General features: G+C 52.7%; 1 protein-coding gene across 8 annotated transcripts in view; it reads right to left on the bottom strand.

The window, feature by feature from the left end:
- Positions 1-25930, bottom strand: part of RALGPS1 (Ral GEF with PH domain and SH3 binding motif 1) — a 284151-nt gene that overhangs the window by 28020 nt on the left and 230201 nt on the right. For all 8 annotated transcript variants that reach the window (XM_079926919.1, XM_079926916.1, XM_079926918.1 and 5 more), the window contains 3 exons: positions 21558-21695; positions 19108-19201; positions 14444-14511 (listed from right to left, as the gene is read on the bottom strand). In XM_079926919.1, the coding sequence (XP_079783045.1) occupies positions 14444-14511; positions 19108-19201; positions 21558-21695 (300 nt within the window). The remainder of the gene's footprint in view (positions 1-14443; positions 14512-19107; positions 19202-21557; positions 21696-25930) is intronic.

Genomic DNA, 25930 nt, shown 5'->3' with positions numbered 1-25930 from the left:
TGAAAACCTGGACTTGCTTCATGGTGGTGGCGGCATTACAATTCAGAGGGTAGGGAGGCTCTTTTCAGTACGTGGGGCTAGAACCACTGGGTTCCACGTGGAAAAAGATGAAATTAGAGTCCTCCTACCTTATATTATACAAGTGGATTAATGCCATAAATGTGAAAAGCAAAAATGCAAAACTACTGGGAAAAAAACAGACAATCCTTATGACCTTGGGGAAAGGAAAGAAACAAAAGGCATAAACCCTAAAGGAAAAGAAATGAATAAATTTGACTACATTTAAAATTAAACATTTCTGCACCCAAACAAACAAACAAATAAATAAAAGACAGCAAAAGCAATGTTAAAAGGCAAGTTGTAGTCTGGGAGAAGGTATCTGTCACCCACATCACCAGCAAAGGGTTCACGTTCAGATTTATAGAGAACTTCAAATACCAGTAAGAAAGAGACAAACCCACACCCCCAGAAAACTGGCAAAGGAGACAAACGGGGAAATTCACAAAAGAGGAAATGACCCCAATGACCAATAACTATAGGGAAAGATGCCTTAACCTCACTGGTACTAATGGGAATGCAAATTACAGTAAAAACGAGGTACATTTTCACCTCATTAGACTGTAAAAAAATAATTAGCGTGACAATATCAAGTGTTGGCTAGGTGTGGAGAGACAGGAATGCTAGTTTGGGGCTCATTTGAGTGTCAAATACTTGGAAAGCAATTAGCAATGCTGAGTAAAGGTGAAGATGCCATGCCTTCATGGCATCACCATGACCCTGGGATTCCAATACTGGGTGTCTGCCCTCAGGAAACTCTTGCATACATGCACAAGGGGACACGTTTACAATGATGTTCAATGTGGAAACAGCCTGCATGCCCCTCGGTAGGGAAATGGATAAGTGAGCTGTGGTCTATTCATTCAACAAATTCTACAGAGCAGGAAAAAATGAAGAAACTGGATCCACAGGTATCAGTACGGATAAAATCACAGAAGCATATGCTAAGTTGGAAGAGCAAGTTGCAAAAGAATGTTTATGTGGATGGCATGATGCCCTTTATGTAAAATTTTAAAAACATACCCGAAAATGGTATATATGTTTGTATATACCTGTAGTAAAACACAAAAATTTACACAGGATAACACAAACTGTATCAGAACAGTAGACACCTCCATAGGGAAGAAAGGGAAAGGATGGGGTGAGAGGGACTTCTGCTCTATCTGTAATTAATTAGGAAAATATAAAGAAAGTACGGCAAAATGTTAACTTCTGTTAAACATGGGTGGGAGGTACAATGGGTATTCTCTATGTATAAATGTTTCGTCATTTAAAACGAGCATACTTGAAAAATGAGTGGACACCCCTTCTGTGCCAGGCACTGTGCTAAGGGGCTGTGTTGGACTCCAGATCCGTCCTTCTCCACCCTGTGCCATGAACTAGGGGCTGCACTACGGGGTCTACGTCAGTGGGCACCCTTCCATCTGGCTCATGGTCAGCTCAGAATGATGGGGAGCCCGGGCCAGAGACAGGGGAAGGGAGGACAGCGAGGCTAGGGCACTGCTTCCTGCAGCTCTCTCCTGTGGTCACCCGAGAGGTGCAGTCTCCAGGCCCCCTCTGCTCTGGTTTTGGTAACCGCTGCTTCCCTGCACCCTTGCAGGCCTAGGGGCGGTTACAGTGCCCCACTGTTTCTAGCCGGGGGAGCTGGGCTGTGCCTTGGGCTTCCCGACACCCTCGTTCTGACACTCTCCTCTGATCACCCCATTTGAGCGTCATCTGTGTCTGCCACAGCCCTGCAGTGCCTTCACATTTAACCCACACAACACCCCCTGAGGTCCGTTATTAGCCTTGGTTCACAAATGGGGAAGCAGAAGCTCAGGAGGTTAAGCCTCGAGGACAGGGGGCTGGTTGTCGTGGAATCCGGTTCAAGTCTAGGCCTTGTGAATGCACAGAGGGGGCACCTGGGACCACCTGCCCAGCACCTTTGCCAGAAATCGCCCCTCTCCCGATGGGGGTCACAGGGGAGCCAACCCCAGACCAGCGCCACTGTGGCCCTGCCCCTGACCTCGGCTTGGGGGAGACACCTTCCCCAGGATTTTCAGATTTGGGCCAGGAAAATGTCTGAGGACAATCTCTCTTCGGGATGGGAAATAAAACCTCGATACGGTCGATGGCCATGTTTCCCTGCCTGTGGAGCAGGCGAGTGGGTCTACGGAGAGAGGCTCACGGTTAAGGCAAAAAGCGAGGTGGAAGGGAGTCCCAGTGGCCCCTGGCCTTCCCTGGCCTGGCTGCTCAGCCTCCCAGCCAGAGTCTGCCTCTGTTGTCTGCAGCCCAAAGAACCTTCTCGAGGAGGCCCCACCACATCACGCCGCCTCTCGGCCAGGTGGCAGGAGAGGGTGCTGCCGAAGCAGCTCCAGGTCTTTGCTCAAAACCCATCAACCTCCTCTGTTAGCAGGAGTGTCCTTGCTCAAAACTTGCCAACACCCCCGACTCTAGCAGCAGTGAACATCAATCTTTAAGTTAAAGGGTCCAGAGATGATAAAGGAAGCTACACACACACACACACACACACACACACACACACACACACACACACACAAAGAAAAAACCACATGGAACCAGCTGGGACCAAGATGGCACGAAGCTGACTTCCAACAGACCCCGAGTCTCATTATATGTTGATCTGACTACATTAGCACATTAAATGATACATCTACTGGTGGCCGGGACTGGACATTAAGGACCAAAGAAGGATAAAAAGGGGGTGGCACCCTACTCCCTCGAAAAAGCCCCGTCCCTTCCCCGGCAGACGAATGCATCCGTCTCCCCATCGTTAGCCTCACTCCTCCTCCCTTTGTCTTTACTCTTTAAAATTAATTGATCTGTGAATTTAGTTCCTGCTTCTCCATTCTTTGGCCACTGAATAAAGCTTGTGCTGTGTTGATCTCAGCTTCTGTTTCGTCATTTGCCCATTGGGACCCAAATGGAAAAAATAACCCCCCTCTGCTGAGACAGAGAGCTCAGGCTAAGGCTCCAGCAGGGTCCACACGACATAATTCGGTAACAAGAGGGGGTGCCACCAATTCCATCCTGCATACGGCATCTCAAGAACGGGGCTCTGACAGACCAACCCATAATAATGAAGCCGGAGAGTCGTGGCCTGGACTTCACCAACCCTGGGAGGGTCCATGGGAGCCGGCGAGGACTGTGGCTAAGCTTCGTGTATGTGTGCATTTTCCTGTGAGGGGTTCCACGCCGCCATCAGCTTCTTCGAGGTTGTCATTCTTAACCAGGGCATGTTTGTATCAGAAGCATCTGGAGGGTGTGTGAGAAATGGAGTTTCTTGGGCCCATTCCAGGAGGGTCTGATTCTGCTGGCCTAGGGGAGGTTTGGGGGCGCTGATCTCCAGGTGATTCTGACGGGCACCCAGTGAAGAACTTCTGCTCAAAGCGATGGAATGAAAACAAGTCCTGTCCCAGGTGAAACATCTCATGTAGCCGCTGCAGGGAGGAGAGGCAAGCACGGGAGCGTCCGGCTTTGTTTCTGGTTTGCACACATTGCTCAATAAATGTATCCACGCGGAGGGTGGAATGCGCCTTGTTTGTCAGCTGCATGTACGTGGGATTACAGTCTCATCGCCTGAGTCACTCTGGCTCCCACCCCAGGTTCAGAAATTATGATAAAGGTCAGATCGCCTGGCTCCTCCTCGTGGTTTGAACTGGTGGTGTCGTAGTATTAAGAATGGTGATAACTGAATGCTAAGGGCCGGGGCCCCGTGCTGTGGGCGGGTCCTCCGAGGAGGGCTGATTTGCAGGTAAGAGAGCCAGGGCTTCTATATCTACCATGCGCAGGACCTGGGCCCAGGGCTACACCACTGTGCTGGTCGTGGCGAGTGGGGCCCACGTGGCGGGGGAGGAGCTCTAGCAGTTCAAAGGTCAGGCATTAGTGGAAACCTGGGAAGGAGGAACACGGTGACACACTTGAGGTGATCTGATAAGCAGGAGGCACTTCCTGAAGGCAACATGTGATGGATAAGGTCCAACTGCTACTCCCGAGGAAGGGAAGGTGAAGGAGACTGACATCTATCATGCAGCAACTGTGTGCCAGGCTTGTGTAAACACTTCAGTGTCTGAATTCGATGACTCCTGTGCAGTTGATATTTTGGCTATCCTTGGCCTCGTGTCGGAGGCACACCAGGTCACGTGGCAGAGGCATGCTGGGTTTGCTCCTTTAACCGGCCGTGTGTGCAGCAAGAGCTCTTCTGGGAACTTCCTCAGCCTCTGCTCACTCCTGATCCACTCCCTTCCCCACCTGTCTCCGGTGGTTCCTGCATCCTGGCTCTCACCCCCAGTTCTGGCTCTCCCAAGCCTCCGGACTCACCCTTGGTTTCTCCCACTCAGTTCCTGACTCTCCCTCCAGGCCGAGGCCCAGATCCGCCCCCCTCTTCTCCCTGCTTTGGACAGGAGGCATGCCTGGCCTCAGATGCCCCTCCAGCCAGCTGAGGGAAGGGTTGGGGGGCGGGGGGTGGGGCGCAAGCAGAAGAGGCTGTGATCTCCCTAGGCCCAGGCTCCACGCTGAGGCTGCTCAGACTGCCCTGGGTCTCAGACACTCCCATCCCTGCATTGCGGACCAACAGCCCGGGTTTGACGCCGAAGCAGAAGAATTTCCATTCAGCTGGGACCTAGGGATGGAGGTGGCTTCTCTGACCGTTAAGTAACACTCTGCTACTGAAAGGCCTCACGTTCCTGCCCCAAGGCCTGGGGGGGGCCACCACGTGACAGCACCAGGGACACGTGTCTTCTGGGACCGGTTCTGAGCGGGGGGCTGGCAAGTTTGTTTTTCCCTGTCCTTGGGGGCCTGGCTTAGCAGAGTGTGGTCCCCACTGCCCAGCCCGATATGGCACGGACAGTTGGAAAAACTGACCACGCGGCTTGACTATCTCAGAAGATTGCTCTATTTTTCCTCTGCAAAATTTTTCCATGAATAATCTTTAAGTGGCTGTTTCTTTAGCAGTTTTATTGGAACATATGAGAACTGACAGTCACTGGGGAACGAGATATCATGAAAGAAATCTGGTTTTCATTACATTTCTCTCAAGAAACTGACATGCTGCCCAACAGACCACTCATTGACTGGAAGAGAAAAGAGCACAGGGCCCTCTAATAGTGGCTTTGGAGTGGACAGGATTAAGGATGATGAATGGCGACAGCAAAGAACGTGGAATCCAGAGGCAGACAGGCCTGGGCTCCCACTGGTATCTGCCACCTCCCGGCTGAGTGACCTTGGGCGAGTCACTCGTACCTCTGAGCCTGAATTCTGCATCTGCAAGATGGGGGCAGTGGTCTGGCCTGGCAGGTTGCCTGTGAGGAGGAAACGACACAGCAGCCTCCCGCCTTCCTCAACAACCCCCGGGCCAGGTGCGGTACGGCCACTCTGAATTAGAGCTGATGTTCTGCCTTCATGCAGTTACACTCAAGTGGGGGCAGAGACAAGCAACCAGATAACTACACCCAGGAAAGACACAAGCTTGGATAGGAAAAAAATAAATAAATACGGTGATAGCAAGAACTATTCAGTACATCAATTGAATAACTACCACGACCATAATGGTGGTGGTGGTGGTGACGGCTGACATTCATCGAGCACCTACAGGGTTCCAGATGCTGTGCTCAGTGTTCTGTACACAGGATCTGATGCAGGCTTCACAGTAACACTGCCTCGCACGCCCTGTGGGCATCTCAACGGTGTGGGACCTGCGGTCGGAAGGGTCGGGCGAGGGGCTGCTGAGCAGTGGAGCCATGATCAGGGCACCTGAGAACACAGGAAGGTCAGAGAGGACCCGGAGGGTCAGACCTCCAGATTGGCGCAGGAGTTCCAGCAGGGGCAGCCGTACAGGCAGAAGGAACCCACGACAACAGACACAGGACCTACTCGAGAAACTGCAGAGAGCCAGCCAGGCTGAAGAGCTGAGGGTGGCGAGAGAGAGAGAGAGAGAGAGAGAGAGAGAGAGAGAGAGAGAGAGAGAGAGTGTGTGTGTGTGTGTGTGTGTCAGCGGGGGGGTGGGGGCCTAGAGCTCAATGAGGGGAAGGCGTGGAGATTTCTAGGAGAGGGGGTGATATGCTCAGATCTGCACCCTAGAAATCTCACTCTGGTCCAGACCACAGGCTGGGAAGGAGAGATGGGAGCCACAGGTGTCTAGGAGGCGGACCAGCTGAGTGGCATGAGGGGGATTCGGGGGTAACCATCAGTGGAGGCTAGTGCTCCTCACCAAGGAGGGAGCAGGCTGGGGGGGCCGATGAGAAGCTCAGTTTGGGATTGATGTCTGCGGGCCACTGGGTAGATGGGTGAGGTGCTCGGGAGACACAGCAGCTGCGGACAGGTGTGCAGGACTTGTCAGCACAGGGGTGTGTGAGCCCCGGGAGTGGGCAAGACATCCAGGCTGTAAGTTCAGTGGGAAGGGGGAAGGCCTGGGACAGAAGGCGGGAAACCAGTGTTTGTGGGAGGAGAAGAGAAAGGCTAAGAAGGAACATGTGTGAAACCAGGATCGACAGAACAGATATTTGAGAAAATGATCATTTTAAATTCACAAAGAAAGTGATCTCGTGCTTCGTCCATATTCTAAACGAAGACGGCTCAGAAGTGTTGCACGATTCTGACTGCAGCAGCCCCTGGTCTCAGCTGTCATGTCCTCCTCTCAGAGGTGGCCTTGGCCGGCCAGCCAGCACCAGGAGTCTGCCAGGAGCCAGGGGCCTCTTCTAACCATCAGCGTGGACCACAGCAGACAAGCCCAGAGCACCCCAGAAACGACCTCCTGTTCATCCTGTACGTTTCTCTTGGGAGGGAAAGAACTGCTGGTCTTCTCCCACCCTCAGGGGTGAAATTAGACACGGGCGAGGGCTTTCATTGAGATGCAGGGCCCAGCGCTTCACAGAATTCAGGTCCCTGAGTTCTCACAAAGAGGGCGGCAACCCCATCCTCCTGGGCACGTGTGGCCTGTGCCTGGCCTTCTCGGCGCCCATCCATCCATCTGTGTGTGATCTCCTGCTGACCGTCCATCCCCACCCCCGCCCGACACCAGCCCCGGGAGGAAGGGACCGTGTCCCCAGTGCCCAGTGCAGGCCTGGGCGAGCAGTCGGAGCGCCAGCCAAGTGTGCCGAATGGCCCAGCGCCGTGCCCACGGCTGCAGAGAAGCCGGCTCTGCGGAGGAGGACACGTGGCTGGGATAGGGAGCCTCGTTCCCACGGGTTCCAGCGGCATCAGAGCGGCCCTGTTCCGGGTCAGCACTGCCCGATCTAAGCACCCTGGCAGCCCTGCCGCTGCTCTCGGGGCTGTGCTCCAAGTCTCACACATTCGAAATTAATGGGAGGCAGCTGTGTCGGAGGGAAACGACTCAATCTGGAATCACAAGACTTGCATTCCAGTCCAGCCTCTGCCTGGGCTGAGCTGGGAGCCCGTGGTCCAGCCTGCTCAGGCTCCGAGCCTCCGCGTCGCCCCTGGAGACCAGGATGACAACTGGCGTGATCCGGAGCCACCGAGCACCGCCCTGAGCGTCTGGGGTGCAGCGACCACCTTCGCCCGATTCCAAGGGGCTCTGTGTCTTTTGGGTTCTTTCCTGCGTGGGCTGAGAGCCCTGTTCTCAGGCCGGGGCCCTCCCTGGGTCTGCCAGAGCCCTGCGGCCCTCCAGGGCCCGGGGGCCCCTCTGCACAGAAAGTCTGTTTGTGTTGAAAGCCTTCTCTGGCCAGGTTTCATGGTGGAGCCTGGGAGCCGGTGACTTTTACGTTCACACGCGTTCTTTGTTTCTCATACATGTAGCTCTTACAGGTCCTTACTGTGAGCCAGGCTCTATCTCACACTCACTCAGTTTGCCCCAGTTCATTTCCTTCTGAAAAATGGCATCTGATCACCCTTCAACTGCGGTGAGGCCCAGACGCTTTCTCCTCAGAGCCAGAGGCCCAGGTCCCCAGACCCCCGCAGGCAGCAGGTTTAAGTCTTGGCTCATCTGCTTGACCTTGACGCTAACAGGCTACTAAGATGGGAGACTCCAGGGACAAGTAGGTGTGAACTCCAGGGTGAACTGGCTCCCTGGCTCTTGAGCCCCTCACTAGGAGCCCCTACCCACTCTGAGAATATAAGAGGGTGTGGGGGGGGGTCCTTGTCCCTCACTCGTGCAGTGCTCTCTCACTCTCCTCAACCACAGTGAGGGGTCTCCAGGCCACTTGAGGAGCTTGCCCTATGTCCCCCAGCAGCTGGGAAACCCAGGGCACTCCCAGTGCCTCACTCAGGCCTGGAGCCCACATGGCTGCAGCCAGAGGACAGTGGTGGCCACACTAGGGTTAGCTGTGCTCACAGGTCCATCACTACCAGGACAGGTACGGCCTCCCATGGACCAAGGTGGTCCCTGTGAGGAGAGCTGGCGTGGAGCTGAAGGCTTGAGGGGATACCAAGCAGCAAGAAGCTGGCGGCAGGCACAGACCGAGGGGCCATGCAGTGGCCCCTGGAATAAATCTGCATCTGCCTGGGCCAAGGGACCGCTGGAATCTCTGCAAAACCCACGAAAGTGCCATGAGAGGAAGAAGCGTCTGGAGTCGGCACTGTGCCCACACCGTTCTTGGCACCCAGACCCTGCAGTCTGCAAGCCGAGGAAGGTGGAGACCCTGCAGTTAGCAAGCCGAGGAAGGTGGAGACCCTGCAGTTAGCAAGCCGAGGAAGGTGGAGAAACGCCCAGGGAGGGAGAGCGGCCAACACCCCTGCTCTCTCATCACAGGTAGTCAGGCCCCAGCTGGGGCGAGGGAAGGAGAGTTAATGCCAAAGCAGGTTCGGAGTTCTACTCTTACATGGAACCAGCCTTCTAAGGACCACGTTGGGACAGCCTGCGACTCCCAAGTGTCTGTGGGAAAGTCACAGATGTGCCAAGGTTGTCACCAGAAGCAGGGTGCTTCCTGCCCTGCACAGATGATGGGGACAGAGCCCAGAGTGCTCTGGGGCCCTCAGGTGCATCCTGCTTCTTACACGTGTTGGGTACAGGTGACAACCAGTCCAGAACCCTGGGCTCAGCAACTGGCTCTGCCCCTTCCTCCAGGCATAAGATGGGGGGTGAGGGCGTGCACCCCAGCACCTTCACCTATAGGATGGGGACGATATTGCACACACACGCCCCCCCACCTCACAGGGTAGGTGTGAGGCTCACCAAGCGGGCGCGTGGGATGGGCTTAGAACAGTGCCTGGCAGAGGGTATACCCTCAGTACGTGTTAGCTGCCGTTACTATGACGATTACTATTGTTATCTTTGCACCCCTGTTTCCCTACCATGAACCAAGTGGCGAGGTCTACCTGCCCTCTCCTCGGGCCTGGCAGGCCTTTGTAGACTGCCTTGACCTACAGGGTGTGGCAAAAGCAAGGCTATGTGACTTCCGAGGTGGGTCACACAGATGTCATGATGCTTTGGGGACATCCGCTTTCGGGGAGCAATGCCATGCAAGAGTTATGAGACCGCCACGCGGCAGGGGAGCCCAGGCCACACGGGAGGCCACATGTATGTTCGTGTTCTGCCCCAGATAACCAGCCAGCACCACGCACGTCCAGATGGTTCCAGCTCCCAGCACCAAGTCCCTCTCAGCCTTCAAGTCTTTCCAACTGAGACCCCAGATATCGTGGAGCAGAATTTGGACGGGCTGTTTCCTGTCCAGATTCCTGACCTGCAAATCTACGCATAGAATAAAATGGTTGCTTTGTGCCGTTAGGTCCTGGGCTGGCAGGTTACGCGGCCGTGGTACCTGGCGCGGCTGGTGAGTGGTGAGCTGGAGCTGAGGTGAGGGCACTCCAGCCCCCCGTCCAGTGCTCTGCTGGCTGTGTCACGCTGCCCCTCCATCCGGTCAGCATCAGAGCCTGCCTGCGAGGGCCAGGAGCTAACATTCCTTAGTGCTAAGCGCGTGCCAGGCCCTATCTAAGGGCTTTTCCGGCCCAGCCTCAGCCCTGTGAAGTAAGCCTACGTGAAGTATTTATTCCTATTCTCATTTCACCAGTAAGAAAACCGAGGCTCAGAGGGGCTACGCCAATTGCCCAAGGTCCCAGAGCTAGGAAGCGCGGGAGCCAGCCCTTGCGCTCAGGTCCGCCTGACTCCAAAGCAGGGCTGTTACCCGCTGAGCCATAGAACAAGGAAGATGGAAAGGTGTGTCGGAGAGCAGTCCTGAAGGAAACTTGCGGCCCAGGGTGAGATTTTCCATGGACTTGCTTTGCTGCCAAAGAATCTTCAGAGAAAACCTGTCAGTTGGTTCAGTCATGTGGAGGTGGGGCTCCCGAGATCTGGAAATGTCTTCACCGGGTCCAAGGCACACACAAACATCACTTGCCCTCTCTTGGGGTCAACGTTCTTTATGATTTTTGCTCTCCAGGAAAATATTAGTTCATTTATATAAACTAAACATTACATATGGGGGGGGGAATAGAAGACGTGGCATTCCTGGCCTTTTTTCTCCCCAGACCAGAAACTGAGAAGGTTTCTCCACTTCCCTTCTCACAGTCTGTCCATCTGTCGGTACAGAGCTGCTGGCACAGCTGCTCCCCAGGGGTGGAGAGTGGGGCGCAGGGGCATCGCAGCGACGGAGTGCCCCCCATCCCCTCACGCCTTCTGATGCCTGCCTCCCCCAATAAGGCGTGAATGGAGCCCAGGAGGGCAGGTCTTCGCCGGGTTCCACCGGGGCCTGGCTCACAGCCGGCCCTGGCATGTGAAGCCTCGGGTAAACAGATGCCTCTTGGGGCCTTTCCTCGGCAGGTGTGGGGTGCCTGCTGGCTGGAAAGAGCCCAGAGCTGTAGGCCCGGCCCGCATCCCAGGGAGCCGAGGGAGGCTGCGTTCCTCCCATTCCTGGGCCTGCAAGAGGCACATTCCTGTCCCCGGATCTGGTCGGGCTCCTGCCACGCAGCCCAGTCTAATTGCCAGACGCAGAAGGCCTCCCTGGAGCTGCCCTCTGGCCCCGCCCCCCACAGGACCCCGCGGGTCCCCTCTGTCGTCTGAGGGTGGGAAGCCGGGACCACTGAGTGCGTCTGAAGGCTTCCAGACGCGCCTGGGCCCTCTGGTGATCAGTGAAAACCTTAACATCCTGCTTCCAGGCTGGAGCCAGGGATTTGAAAAGTCAGTGCAGACGCTCCTGGGCGCCTGGGTCTGCCGGCCACACTGTGTGGAAACGCCGGCCTCAGTACTTTTCTGGGAGGAACGTGGAGTCAGCAGGCAGCCCGGGAACCAGGTGCCCACAGGGCCCCGCCAGGAGCCCAGAGACCAAGCGCCCCAGGTGCCGGGCTCTGGGAACCCCGGGCTGGTGGGGAAAGCAGACACAGAGGGACAAAGAAGCTGCAAGAGGGTATAACGCAAGGTGGGCAAACTCTGGAAAAGGCCAGGTAGTGAATGTTTTAGGCTTTGCAGGCCATGGGGTCTCTGTCCCCACCTCAGCTCTGCTGTCGCAGTGAGCAAGCCGCCAACGTGCCCACGGCTGCGTTACAAACCAGGGTGGGCTGCGTTAGGGCCATGGTGTGCTCCTTGCCCACGGTGTAACAGGGGGCCTGACCTGGGGGGCGGGGGTGGGGCTGGGTGGAGGAAAGGCTTCCCTGGGGCCATGACATTTTGCTAAGACCTGAGGAGTGATTCAGGTGACAGAGGCAGAATCATAAATATTGACAATAATATCATCATCCTAATAAAGTTACCCTTGATGAGTGTGTCCCATGAGTCAGGGACTTGCGAAGTGTTTTACACACACGTGACCTCAATACATTTGCACAGCTCACTGTGGGAGGTATGATTATGCCCGCTTTACAGATGGAGAAATTGAGGCTTGGCAGGTATGTGGGCTGCTCTGTCTGACCCTTCAGATGCATTCTTCGCCCTGCTTGGTGCCTGTGGGAGGCTGACCCCCGAGAGGCATCTCTTGGCTCCCTCACCCAGGCCTCCAACTGGGTTTGGCCGATGGGAGGCTCTGGCAGCAGATGGGGTTGGAGGGCAGAGGAGAGAGAGGTCAGCCCATTTTTTTCTCCCCCCTCCTTCCTGCTTCACCCTCCGCTACCACAGCTCCTGCCAAGCTGACCGTCCTCTGTGACTCAGAGCTTGCCAGAGTGGGTAACGTTTTTCCCCACCAGGTCCTTCAGCCTAGAGGCGCTGGGGGCCTCGCTATCCTTTGTGTGCAGTATTTATTCCTACTGCCATTTCACCTTCATTAAGTTTCTTCCGGTGAGTCATCCGGGGGCAATTCTGTTTCCTGCCAGGATTTTCTGACTGATGCTTGAGGTTAGCTAACTTGCTGGCTTCTGGTTTCACATGGCTAATACACAACAGAGCAGGTGGAGGTGATGGGGGATGGGATGGAAGGAGAGTCCAGCTGAACCTTGAGGAGGCTGGACCGGCGGCTGGGTCCCAGCTCCAGTACTGGTTTCCATCATAGGCAGGGGTCAAAAGTGAAAGCAGCTCTTCCTTTCCGGCCCCGGGCTCAGTGAGGGGTCCAGTCCTGCAGACCCCCAACTAGCAGTGTTAGTTTTCTGCGTCTGGCTCCTGTCTCCAACCTGGGGCACTGGGAGATGAATCTTCCAGCATGTCTGGAGGGTAGAAAGTGTGGTGGTGGGCACTTGTGAGCACCTGGGGAAGGCCAGAGATGTATGTGGTCATCCTGACAAGGTATATTACCCAGACAGGGTGCAGAGGCCTCTTATTCAAACTAATTTGGAGGAGACTCCGAAGGGCAGAACACTTCGTATTGGAGTCCACTCTCCGGCTCCGGAATTCTGGCATTCTCTCCTGAAGAAATAGTCTTGAGTGGCTAGAGTTTCCTATTGTTCCCTCTGTGGCCCTAAATGATTGCTTTAGAATCCTACTGCTACTTCCTACATCCCTCTGATAAAATCCCTGCCCCCCGTCCACCCCCTACCCAAGGTCAGGTGTAGCTGAGCGTCCGGAAGGAACACGGCCAACTGAGCGGGGGAAGGTTCTAAAACAGGGGCAGAGCTGAGAAGGCAGAGAAAGACCAGTGCCAGGAGCTTCCCTTCTGGTCACCTCTGCTGGTGGGTCATCTGCCACGTGTGGAAGGCAGTGGATGTGGGAGGAGACTGCAGAAGATATTTTCATATTAGGCTCATGGAACACTGTGAAAATCAAGCTCAGGCCAGCACTCCGACTGTCTCTTGAGGTGTGGACAGCAGCACTCCCAAGGCTGTGTGGATCAACCAGTGTCTCCCTCTGCTAAGTTACTGTGGGACACCCGACCACCACCCCAGGAGGGACTAGGGACAGGGTCCAACCTGCACAATGGAGCCAGGAGAGGCTGGGAAAGGTAAGGAGCCTAGAGAAAACCCTCAGGGCAGAGGCCTTGTTTGGGAGGGCTAGTGGCTAGTGGCTCTGCAGCCCTGGGCCAGCAGCACTGCTGCACTGGCCTGGCTCCAGAAAGGAGAAAGAGTGGCTTGAGACATCGACAGGCTGGGGGTGGCACGACACCAGGCGGCAGCCTGCGACAGCCGCCCCCTCACCAAACACTCACTGCCTGTCAGACTCTACACTGCGTGCCTTCTGAATATCATTTCCATTTTGACGTTCCAGCGACTCTGGGATGGACGACTTATTATCCCCATCTTATAGGTAAGGAAACTGAGGCCCAGAGGGCATGAAGTGGCTTGTCCAAGACTGCAGTGGCCTAGAACCCAGGTTGGTGTCACCCAAGCTCAAACCAGGAGGAGGAAGTACAGTCAGACCCCCGCCCCCAATCTGGTCCCTCCCCAGGCAGCAGCAGAGCTCAGTCCCAGTGACGAGAGTTGGCTGGAATACGGATAAAAGGAAACTCACAGACATGACTCTGAAGCAGCTAACACCGCGTGCACACGTGGGCAGAGGGCTTTACAGTGTGACCCTGCCCAGGCGGCACAGCCCTGCAAAGTGAGGGCTAGTGTCACCTCCATCTTGTGGATGAGGCCAGTGAGCATCAGAGAGGTAAAGTGACAAAGCTGGAAACGGCATAGCTTGGATTTGACTTCAAAGCCTGGGCCCCTAATCTCTAGGGAACACTGTCAATATGTCAATAAAACTGATGCCCGAGGAAGGCGAGCCGTCTGTGTGTGGTGGGAAATACCCCAGGCATCCCACACACCCTTCCGGGGCTTGTCAACCCGAGCCTGGCGGTGGGCCCAATGACAAGGGTCCAGGGGACCGGGAGAAGGTGCTGGGGTTTTCTCTGTCCTGTGCATGCTCCCGGCTTGGGGCTCTAACCTTGCCTGTCTTAGGTCTCAGGCTCTTCCAGGGAGCCCCAGCCCAGAGGGGCCCCATGTGATCCGAAGCCTGGGCAGGCTGTAAGCAGGGACGCTGAGTCTGCCAGCCTGCAAACCGGACTCTGGCCTTTGGCTCCACAGGAAAGACCAACCCTGGCAGCCACGTTAGGGTTACTGGAGAGTCTGCCCCCACTTGAGGTGGCTACGATACCTGCAAGATCTTCCTTGGAAGAGACTAGTCTCGGGGAGCTGCTTCCTGGCTCAATTCTGAGCGACAGTCTGAAAACAAAGATTTTCAAAAGATTAGATGGGCTCTGGTGTGTCAGGGGGTGGGGAGCAGAAGCTAACATGTGCACGCTTGGAACTGAGAAGGTGGACTGCTGTTAAGGGCTATTAAAGTCACAGAACCAGGAATACTCTGAGGTTGGCTCCAGCTCACAGCCATTTCCTTCCAATGGCCCCAGGGGATTTCCATGACCAAAAGATAATGGTTAAGGAAGACACAGTAAACAGTGTAATCATGGCCCATCATCTGCCGGGCACAGATGGCACAGTCTTCATTCTCAAGACAACGCTATAAACTAGGAACACCATCCCCGTCTTGTAGAGGAAGAAACTGAGGAGCATCGAAGTCAAGCAGCTTCCCCAGGATTCACAGGGCTAACAGGTGGCCGAGCAGGGGACCAGGGCTGTCTGACCCCAAACCCCAAACCAGGGCGTTTAATCATTAGACTGCACTCTCTCTCAGATGCCCCCAGAGAGGCCTGACGCAATGGTTATTACTATTTTTTAAAAGCATCGATTAAGAACTTCTGGGTGAAAATGACAAGAGTGAAGCCGGCTGCCAGACTTCTCCCTCACCCAACAAAACGAACAAACAATTATAAAGGCTCAGGAGTGAAAGAACTCACCAGCTGCTGCTCAGCAAGGGATGGGGTATAAACTGAAGCCATGAACTTCAGAAGCTCATAGCCAAGAAAAGAAAAAGTGGATCCTGGAGTCTAACCAAGAGTCCTAACTCGGTGCGGCTCCTATCCTGCCCTCTGAGACTTCTTGGTGGGTCTGAGCGGGAGGCCTGCCCTTTCCCTCTTCTGACTGGCTGCAGATTCTGGAGAGAAACGGATGGGCCAGATGGATAGTGTAGGGAATACTCTGATGGAAGCGAAGCCTCCATGGCGGTGTGTGTGGGGGGGATGATTCAAAACCTGAGGGTATCCTTTTCTGGAATGGGATACAGCCCGAAACTAGGTGGAGGAAACCCTGCTGTAGGCCTTTCAATAGAGCCGCTGTCTGTAATAAAACAGACCGCTTGCTCTCTGCCTCCATGGAGCCTGAGCCCTGCGTCCCCCCGCCGGCTGCACGAGAGGGCAGAGACTGAGAAGCCCTGGGCCTCACGGCCCAGCAGGAGGCAAACCAGCCCCTCTCACACCGGGGAGCAGGGTCAGACGTCGCCTCCCTTCATGAGAGCCGTGGAATATCCAGATGGAGCCTCTCACATGGAAGCAAGATGAAAAGAAACGGTGTGGCAAACGCTACAAGTGTCCTCTCAGGAAAAAGGGAAAGAGGAAAGAAGAGAGCATTGTCCAGATTCCCCAGCCTAGAAGGCAGCCCCGAGGCACACGAGGAAATCCCCCACGTCCTTGAGAACTCGGGCTGAATAAAACAAAACCCGAAAAATGAGATTAGAACACAAATGGGTAAGATGAAAGGGGAGATTGGAAAGCTAGGGGAACAAACAAATCAAGGACTGAAACGAGACAGGACCGGAGGAATACCAGAGTAGAAACAGACCATCCCAGTGACTGTCGATGAAGAAGATGGAGATTATAGCCATAAGAAAGAAGCTGATGGATTTGGAAGGCAGAACATCCAACATATGGATTCCTGGAACGCTGGAAAGAGAAAAGCCAAGAAGTGGCACAGAAGTAGTCAAAGATGGAAACCAAAAGAATTCCTCTGTCATGAATAAAGAGCATCCCTGTTCCAGGGAAATCTGGTACAGAACCCTCCACTCCGAGGCATTCCTCTTGTGAAGCTTCTGAACCTCAAGGAATTCTTGACCCACCAGGTAGACAAAACAAGTTGCTTATAAGAGGGAAAAAACAGACTGGCGTGAGCTTTGTCTACAACAGCATCCAGTGCCAGCAGGCAGTGGAGCAGCTCTGCGTGTCCTGGGGGAGGGAAGCAAAGGAGCCCAGCAAGTCAGATGCAAATGTTTTCATGAAAGAGATCGGAGGACTCTTTCGAAAGTGTAGGACTGCCGAAAAACGTACTTCATGACGAAACCCGGCTAAATAAGGGATTGATTTAAAATAAAGACTCCAGGACTGGAGAAGTGACAGGTGGTAAGAATTGAAAATGTTTCGAAACACGAAATAGTAGGAATTATGATTCCTGAACATGAGGTGTATGTTATAAACTTGGATGACGTAGAAATAAGAAGATAACTCACAAGGATTTGGAAGATGGTGCAGTGGAGGTGAAGCGGGGGGAGCTTGCTAATGATCTCGTCTTTCATGACCAGAGTCAACGGACTCTGCTCACCATGGAAATCTAGTTAAAACGGAGCTTAGGTACTCCAACCTCTTCATGTTTTTCCTGACCTCTTTTGTTAATCTTAGAAGGTCCTTTTAGGAAACAATATCTCTTGTGGTGGAGAAATATTTATTTGAAGAGCAGCAATTCCTTATGTTTTATTTCAGTTCCTTTTTCTGGTTAAATTAAAGTAAATACTTTTAATTAAAAATAGCAAGTGTGGTATAATCCAATTTTAATAAATTCTATTCTTGCATCCATCCACCTATCCATCCTTCTCCATATATATATATATATATATATATATATATATGTATATATATGTACTTTTATGCATAGAAAAATGTCCAAAATAATGTTCACTTGATGCCAACAGTCAGGCTTTCTAAGTGGTAGGAATTTGGGTAATTTTTCTTAAATAAAATAAAATAGACTAAAGGCTGAGGAAAACAAAGCACTGGTTGGGCTCCTTGGCCCAACGTCTCCAAAGCAGGTCGGGGCAACGTCATTAAGGTAAGAGCTAAGCCTGCGTCCTCTGGGGTGGGGACCAAGCCTCGGGGGGGGTGAGTTGGGCCAGGGAGTGTGGGACGCTCAAGCAGAGTCACAAGCCCTGTGCGTCCCGTGTCACTCAGAGCCAGGGTCTTCCTGGGAAGGGACCCCCTCAGTGGTCTGGGCACGGGGCAAGAACGCAGCCTTCCTCCCTGGGTTTGTCCACTTGGACCACAACAAAGGGCCTTTGTGAAATCCAAGCATTAGGTGCTGGGGGTGTTCAATGTCCTTCAGAACGGAAGGCGTTATTACTCACAACCTGCAGCTTGTCCAAGGATTATCTCATGGCCAGAAGTATTTATAGACCATTTTTCTCCTTAAAGGATATTAGTGTAAATGAAAAACTACTGTCTCCTTAACCACATTATTGGCACATGAATGGAAAATATTACCCCCGATCCTAAGTGGGAATAATTTCCCACTCCGGGGTACTCTTTTCAGGAACAGCAAACGCTTTGTAAGTAAAAATGAGCAATTTGTGGCAAACGTAATTTTAATGGTAATCTCTGGCCTTTATTTATTGCTGTTATGATTATGTAACAGATCAAAATGTATTATATTCTATTGTAACAATATATTGTACAATAACAACTGAAGACATTATGTTTATGTTCCTAAAGATAGCCAATCATTAGAACCATGTGGGGAGCTTTGAAAAAATACGAATTTCCAGACCCTGCCCCCCCCACACACACACACCTGGATGGCTAGAAGGCTTCCTAGGTGTCTCTGATCCACAGCCAGGGCTGAGATCCACTCCTGCAGAGGTGGCAGGTGAAAAACCTTGAACAGCCATTCCCAAGGTCTTGGTGAGTGAAAAGGGGTAACCTGGGGTGTCTCTAGTGGCCACAGCTCTCTACAGTTTCCAGTGACTTTAATGAAGACCAAATCATCAAGCTGATCAAATTTTTAGACACAAAACTGGAAGAGATTTAAAAATATATTGGATAGCAGGATTCAAAGGGATCAGGCATGGTTTACTGGAAGCAACCAGTAAGATGAGATTTAAAAGAATACATGTAAAGTTGACGTTTAGGGGGGAAAATGATCAGTTACAAGACGGCTGAGACTTGCCTCCATCATATATCAGGCCATATGAAAAGTCCCGAGGCTCTTAGCTGACCTCAAGCTCCAAGTGAGCCAAGAAGACATCCAGTCAATACGGCAGACAGACCCAACGTGAAAAATCTTCCTTCTGCCTCTAAATACATAGAAATGTTGGATAAATTCCCAGCTGCCACAAATGAAGAAAGAACTGAAAGCCAGAGCAGGTGAGTGGAAGATGAGGCCAAAGGGCCCACAGGGGTCTTCATGGGAACTGGGCCTATTCCACACGGGCTGCATGGGATGGAGACGGGGCCTCAGCCAGCGCCGGATGGCAAGAGTCCAGCAGCAAGCTGGGGCCCCAGGGAGCTGCCTCGTGCATGAAACAGGCTCTCGGAGAGCTCTGTTTGGCAGCCTGGAGATGTGGCTAGAAAGCTGTCCTTCCACTCAGCGCTGAGTGGGGGCAGGCACTCTTGACCTGGAGCACTAAGCCTGCACCACACACAGCTGTGGAGCCCAAATTCATTCACGCTCCCCACTAGAGAAAGCCACGCTGAGAAGTTGACAGAACACCCTCCTCGGCCCGGTGGCGCCTGTGGGGCTGGGGCGGGTGGGAGGAGACACTCAGCAGCCCTGCTGTGGGCTCTGTGGGGTCAGAGGTCACCTTATGCACACGTGCTGCAGGGGAGGTGCCGGTGCAGCTGCAGTGACCTTCCGTTAGCCCTGCAGGGGGCCGGGGGCACTCACTTGTAGTTGTCGTCTTCCACAAACTTCTGGAGCTCTTCAATGTAGCGCACGGACTTCAGGTACTTCTGCACGTGGGGCAGGGTTGTGAGGTGGTCTGGAGGAGGAGGACAAAACCCAGGGGCTTCAGTCTCTCCCCATCCCCAGGCCCCCCATGAGAAGCTCCTTAGGGACTGAGACATATATTCAGTCTTTCAACAGTTGCTTATGATCCCTTAGGCTGGGCCTGTGCTGGGCCCAGAGGGGTCCCTCAGGAAGTGCCCCCCAGATGGCAGGGCCACAGACACCACACCCTGAGGTCACCACAGTTCCTTGGCTGGGGAAAGATGGGTCTTGGGGGAAAGATGGCCTCCAGCGAGGTGTGTGTGCCCTAAAACAGGTCTCCACTGGAGTAACTGGCCAAGCCTCCCATGCTTGCCCAACCCCGTGTGACAAGAATGCAAGAAGGAATGAACGCCATCCAGCCTGGTGTGCAGGCCCAACCCAGATCCTGGCACAGCCTGAGAGTCTGGCCCACGGGCTGGAGCTGCTGCACCCTAAGAGGAAAGGGAAGGACCTAGACGCTTGAGCGCCTGTTCTGTGCCAGGCTCTGCACCCAGTGATTTCTAGAAGCCATCTGCCTCAGCCTTTGCACCTGCCTCATTTCGGGGAGTAAGATGTCAACTGCACACAGGAGGAAGCCATGGCGACTTGCCATGTCACACTGCTGAGAAGTTTTGACCCCAGGTCACCTGCGGCCTCGGCCACACTGCCCTGTCTCTCTGTCCCACGGTGACTGACGTCAGGTGCCCCCCCCAGACCGTCACAGTCACTGCACTCTTTCTGAGGGGGCCGTAAACCCTCCGTGATGCGCTCTGTCATTCTCTCCCCACAGGGTGGGACAGACCAGTTAAGGAGAGAGGTTGAGGCAGTGGAGGACGCTGTGGAGAGGAGTGGAGAAAGGGTGGGAAAGGGCCCTCGCTTTCCCGGGGCGGGGAGGGGGGGCGGGCGGGTGCATCCAGGTGCCGCAAGGAGCCCCGATGGCTCTGCCTCGTAACTGTGAGACTCTCGGCAGGTCATTCTCTTTCTCTAGGGCCTCGGTGTTCTCGTCTCTGAAATGGGGATAATGACCCCTGCTTCACGGAGCTGATGATGGGGAAGGGGCAGGGGAACCTAATGGTAGTAAGAGTGAGCATTTCCTGAGCTCTAATGAAATGCTGGGGTGGGCTAAGGGCTCTGCACAGTCATGTCCCCATCTTTACTATGAGAAAAGTTCAGACTTAGGACAAAGTGACTTTTCAGGAGGCGGAGCCAAGACGTGAACCCACATCTGTCTGACCCCAAAGCTGTGTATGTAATTGCTCTGCTGGCCAGCAGGACCAGTGTCGAGGTCCTTGAGTGGAAAGGGCACTGGGAACACAGTCCCCTCCCTGTTCCTCTGGGCAGAAGAAGAGCTGGTCGGGAAGTGCGGGCGCTTGTAGGGGCGGCACTCATGAGCGGACCCTTGGCTTGTGTGGCCCCCCTGCAGTGGCCTTACCACATGGAGGCTGTTGGTTTCTCCCACCCTACGTACTGGAGGTGGTGTTGCTCTCTTCCTTGGCCCGCTTTGCTGCTTCCAGACTTTTACTCTCCCCCATCCTGTGAAAACCTGCTCCAAGGAGGCACACTCCTGCACCTCGGCCACCCTCCCCCTCTTCTCTGCTGACTTCTGCCGCCGGACGCCCTGGTCACTCAGGCCCATTCCTGGAGGGCCGGGGCACCTGGCTCCCAATCAAGCCCCATCCCCCACCGTCCACATGGACGGCCCATCAGCATTGCCAGCAACACCTCCTCCAACCATCTCAGATGCCCACCATCACAGTCACCCTTTGTATCTGGTCACGTGTGGCAGAGCCTGGCCAGTTGTTGACCAAGTCATTTCCCTGTTCCCTCTAGGCCCGCAGCTACGTTGCATTCCTGGCCTCCCTCGGCAGAAGTGATGAGCACCACGTGCAAGTCTGGTCCATAAATCCCACTCTGGTATGATTCTCTCTCCTTCTGCATCTTCCAGCTGGATGTAGAGGTCAGTGGAGGACTCGGGGCCATGGGACACGGCAGAGCCACGAGATAGAGGAGCCCAAGTACCTGAATCTGCTTGGAGGAGAGCCACCCAGGAGGTGCCCACAAAGCTCTTCATGAATGAAGGACCTGGGCTCTGCCACTCATTGGACGTGTGACCTTAGACAAGTGACTACACTGTCTTCAGCCTCAGTTTCCTCATCTGAGATGTTACCAGAGATGGTAACATCTAGTTTGCATAGTCTCTGAAGATCAAACATGCTTATAAAAGATCCAGAACGTGTTTGATACTCAAGATATCAAAGTGAAAAGCTTTGTGGAGACTACCTGGTTTCTAGAGCTTTCTCACTGACAAGGTGCTGGACCCAAATTTCGGTGATGTAAGATTTCACAATTCCAACACCAGGGGTACTAACCGTAGCTGCAGGAAACTTGTAAATCCGCAATTATTCGGAGAATATTGTTCATCTGATTGGATCTTTGTTCGTTTTCCATGATGCTGCCTGAGGCAGGATATGCAGAATCAATGTAGATTAAATCCAGAAGATAGATGCCTAAAATTAAGGAAGATATTTAATGATGGTAGGTGTTCACCATAAATCAGAACAAAATGGCACAAAACAGAACTGCTGTGCTAGAAGGTATAGGGTGACATGGAAAAATGCGGTATGATTTGGGCTTCAATTCCAGTCCTGACTACTAACTCTTCACACAGACTGCTCAACTTTAAATCAAACATCTGAGCAACCACCAAAATGAATGCTGGCAAGATTTTAGCATTTCTAGTTCATACACTCTCCAGCAACAAGGGTTATTACCTGTAACCCAACTGGAAAATAACAGGACACGAAAGGGATGAATGAATGCTTGTGTTTCTTACCAACCACGGCAGTTTAATAGGTCTAAGTTGTCATATCCAGGAGAACACTGTCTGAATTCAGTTTTTCATTTATTCACTTAGCTGTGTGTCTACTTTTTTATCTATCTGTCCACAGATACACATACACACACCCCAAATCATAAATTAAAGAACAAAAGAAGAAATCGAAAAAGCAACTGTCCTTGGTACAAAGAACTAAGGCTAGACAGAGAATTCTCCTGAGGGTGCTTAATAAGAAAATAACGTGTGATATGAAAACACTGCTGTGATAGGCCAGCGCGGAGCCTCAGCATGGTCTCATGGCATCACCCCAGGGGGAATTCGGGACAAGCCACCTGGCCAGGGATGAGAAAACAGGACTGGCTGTGTGGTGTGGCCCAGCTGACTGGCTTGCTGCAGGGTCGGGTCGCACTTTAGTCTCTCTGGAGATGTGCATGGACAACGGGTGACATATCCTTCCGGCAACCCCCCATGAGTACTGCCACTACACCGTTAATATTGGTGGGGTTGAGCAGGAGTAGTGATGTAAAGTAGAATTTAAGGCAGAAAACATTGAACAAGGCAAAGAGGAGTGATTGATATTAATGAAAGGCACAGTGGACTGAGAAGATATAATGATTACTAACTTCTATGCATAAAGCAACATTGCACCAAAATATACAAAGCAAAAAAGTGCCAAAAATGAAAAGTGAATTCAAGAAAGCCACAAACATGGAGGGAGCCTTTGGTATGTCTCTTCGAGAATTTGTGTGTGTGTGTGTGTGTGTGTGTGCGTACACATATGTATGTACATACAAAAATATACACACATATATATACATGCATCTACAGATATACATATGTATGTGTCCATATATAAATGTAGTATTTAAGTAACAAGATTAACAAGCTTGGTGTTATATAAATAAAAATATAATCCTTTTTAAATACTCATGGAATGCTTACAAACACTGATTATATGCTAGTCTATAAAAAAATGCTCAATAAGCTCCAAAAAGTAAATGTCATATTATCTGCTCTCTTTGACCTTACAGTACATCTAGGATTTAACAATATAGAAAAAATTCTAACCGTTTGTTAAACACACACACACACACACACACACACACACACACAAACACACACACACTCATAAGCAACTCTCAGGTCAAATAAAAAACAAAAAAATCTAAAATAAGAAATCTATTCAAAGATAATGACAATAAGAACACTACATATCAAAATTTATGGGATCAGACCAAAGTGGTAATCAGAGGAAAATTTATAGCCTTGAAAGTTTACTATTAAACTACTAAGAATGATAACAAATGTAATTAACCAGGTACTTAATATTAAAGCTGTAGGTTTTCTGCATGGCTGGACAAACACTGCACTGACTTACGCATTCATTATGTTATTTGTTCTTATAAAACCCATTTTACAGAGGAAGAAAAGGAAATGCACAGAGGATGTTTAACTCGTTCCAGGTCACATAGCCGGTAAATGATGGGGATGGGAGCTGAACCCAAGCCTGCCTCCGCAGAGTACATGCTTCCTGCCATCGCAGTGGACTGCTGGTGCTGGATACCATGAGTCATTCGTCCGCTTTTAAAATAGCCACACATTTTTACGGGAAACTGTTAATCACAGAAACATATGCTAGCACTTCTCATAGGAATCATTTCCACTTCCCTTCTTTTTAGTGGCACCATGTTTCCAAAATTTTAAAAATTAGAAGTCATTTCCCTTGTATAGAAGCTCCAAGTTTGGAACATTTAAGTCCACAGATTTATTACTTCTCGACCTTGTTTTTCCTCTCCCCTCTTAAAAATGTAACTCAGCTACCTCCCCAAGGATTCAGCAATGGCAATCCCGAAAATCCCATTAACGCTTCAACCACAACAAAAAGTACCCCCTAGTGCTGAGCATGAGGTGAGGGGATAAGGGACACGAGGCAGCTTTGTTCCAGAGGCCAACGTTGTGCAGACCCGAACGCAGCTGGCTCTGAGCAGCAGAGTGAACCTCAGCCCGGGAGCAGGGTCACCAAGGAGCAGGATATGGGAAAGGGAGAGAACTGACGCTTCCTGGGATTTGCTACAAGACGGGAACCTCCTCCTCTCCTCTCCTGTGGTCCTCCCATCGACCCCATGGGGAGGTTAAGGAGAAAACTAAAGTTCAGAGAGATTAAGAAATGAGCCTGAGGCCTCACAGCGAGCGTGTTGGATTTGAACCCAGGTCTGTCTGGCTCCAGTGCCTGTTCCGACCCACTCACCGGACATGAGAAACACACGAGGAATCAGCTGCCTTTTCTCAAATAACACCCCTGGCGTGGAAGGCTCACCCTCCTCTGCCCTGTGAGGACTGGGGCTGGCCCCTCTGCATCCTCTCAGGTCCTGGCTCTGCAAACAGAGGCCAGAAGAAGCTCGCCTTCGAAGGGGCCGAACACCATTTCCACCCCAGCTTCTGCCTGTCCCCTCAGGGCATGGGGAGCTCACTACTTCATAAGAGCAAACCCCACTGTAGAGTGTTCATCACCCTCCTCCACAAAACACCTATCTGTTCCCCTGACCTGAGAGTCCAGGCCAGGGCCACCACAGGTGAGGACGGAGGGGACCTCCCAAAGGAGGCCTCCTGGCCCTGGCGGCCGGGGCAGACCCCAAGCCTCAGCAACACCCGGACAGAATTCCCCTATGAACAGCCTGTCACTCCCAAAGCAGCAAATCTGCAGGTAATACTGCACAAATCCAGAGAAATCTTCCCAGTATTGTCATTAGCCTGTAACTGGAAATATTTAAAGGCCTAAACCATGATGAAATCATTAGAATAGCCACCTCCCACTTGTACTTGGCCAGAGCAGCGCGAAGCCTGACACACAGCGCTCACCACAGCCACCATTAGATACTGACTGGCCTCGTTCATGTGTCTACTGTCTGATTCCCCCATCAGACTTTATTAAAACCCCTCTGAGGAGGAAGCGTCCTGTTCCACAAGCTCAACCCCAGCGGCTGGAACAGAGCACACAGGAGCTGCTTGGTGAACATTAGTTGAAAGAAGGAAGGTATGAATGAAGGCATACTTTAGGCCACAAAATAACCTTACAAAGCACATCATTACCCTCATTTCAGAGCTGAAGAAAGAGACACGGGGAGTCAAGTGATGATTATAATAAGACTGAGCACTTACTGTGTTCCAGGTCCTAAACTAAGAGCTTTGCCCTGTTTGTTGATTTGCCATAACCATGCTGTTATCAGGGAGGTTTTATCTCCGCTTTACAGAGGAAGAAGCTGAAGCTGAGAGCGCTGCATCGCTTGTCTGAGATCACACAGCTGGGAAGTGGCAGAGGCAAGATTTGAACACAGGTCAGGCCAGGCTGCCATACTGTCAAGTCCTTCTTTGACCCCAGCTAGATCCCCTGGAGCCTGGCAGCTGGTGAGGCAGGATGGGGCACAGCCGACCCCACAGGCATCCAGGCCATGGCTCTCCCAGCTTGACACCCCCTTGGGGTCAACATTCTCCAGGAGGGCTGACGACTACATGGTGGCTGCACCGTCCACCTCCTCCCCGTGGCCTCCCTGGCACCCATCGTGACACATCTGTCCCAGGTCCCATCGTCAGCGGGCCCACCATGGCCTGGGGGCCCTGCCAGCTCTGCCCCGTGACACACAGCTGTGGTGGAAGTGGGAGAGCGTGGGGCTTGGAGCCAGGAGACCTGGAACACTGGCTCTGCCGCCTACCAGCTGGGTGGCCTCAGGCAAGCCTTTTTGCCTCCTGGGACCTGTGTTTCCTTGACTGTGACTGGGGATAATGATGGTGATTGTGAAGTCTCCCGGCCCAGGGCCTGGACCACTGAGGTGCCTGTGAAGCTGAGCTGACCCCGAGCCTGGCTCCATGGCGAGGCCCCACTTGGAACTGGAGCGGGACGCCCGTGGG

Source organism: Stenella coeruleoalba (genome assembly GCF_951394435.1).
Source record: "Stenella coeruleoalba genome assembly, chromosome: 7".
Taxonomy (NCBI): domain Eukaryota; kingdom Metazoa; phylum Chordata; class Mammalia; order Artiodactyla; family Delphinidae; genus Stenella; species Stenella coeruleoalba.
The sequence above is the reverse complement of the archived record's forward strand: the minus strand, read 5'-3'. Positions and strand labels throughout refer to the sequence as shown.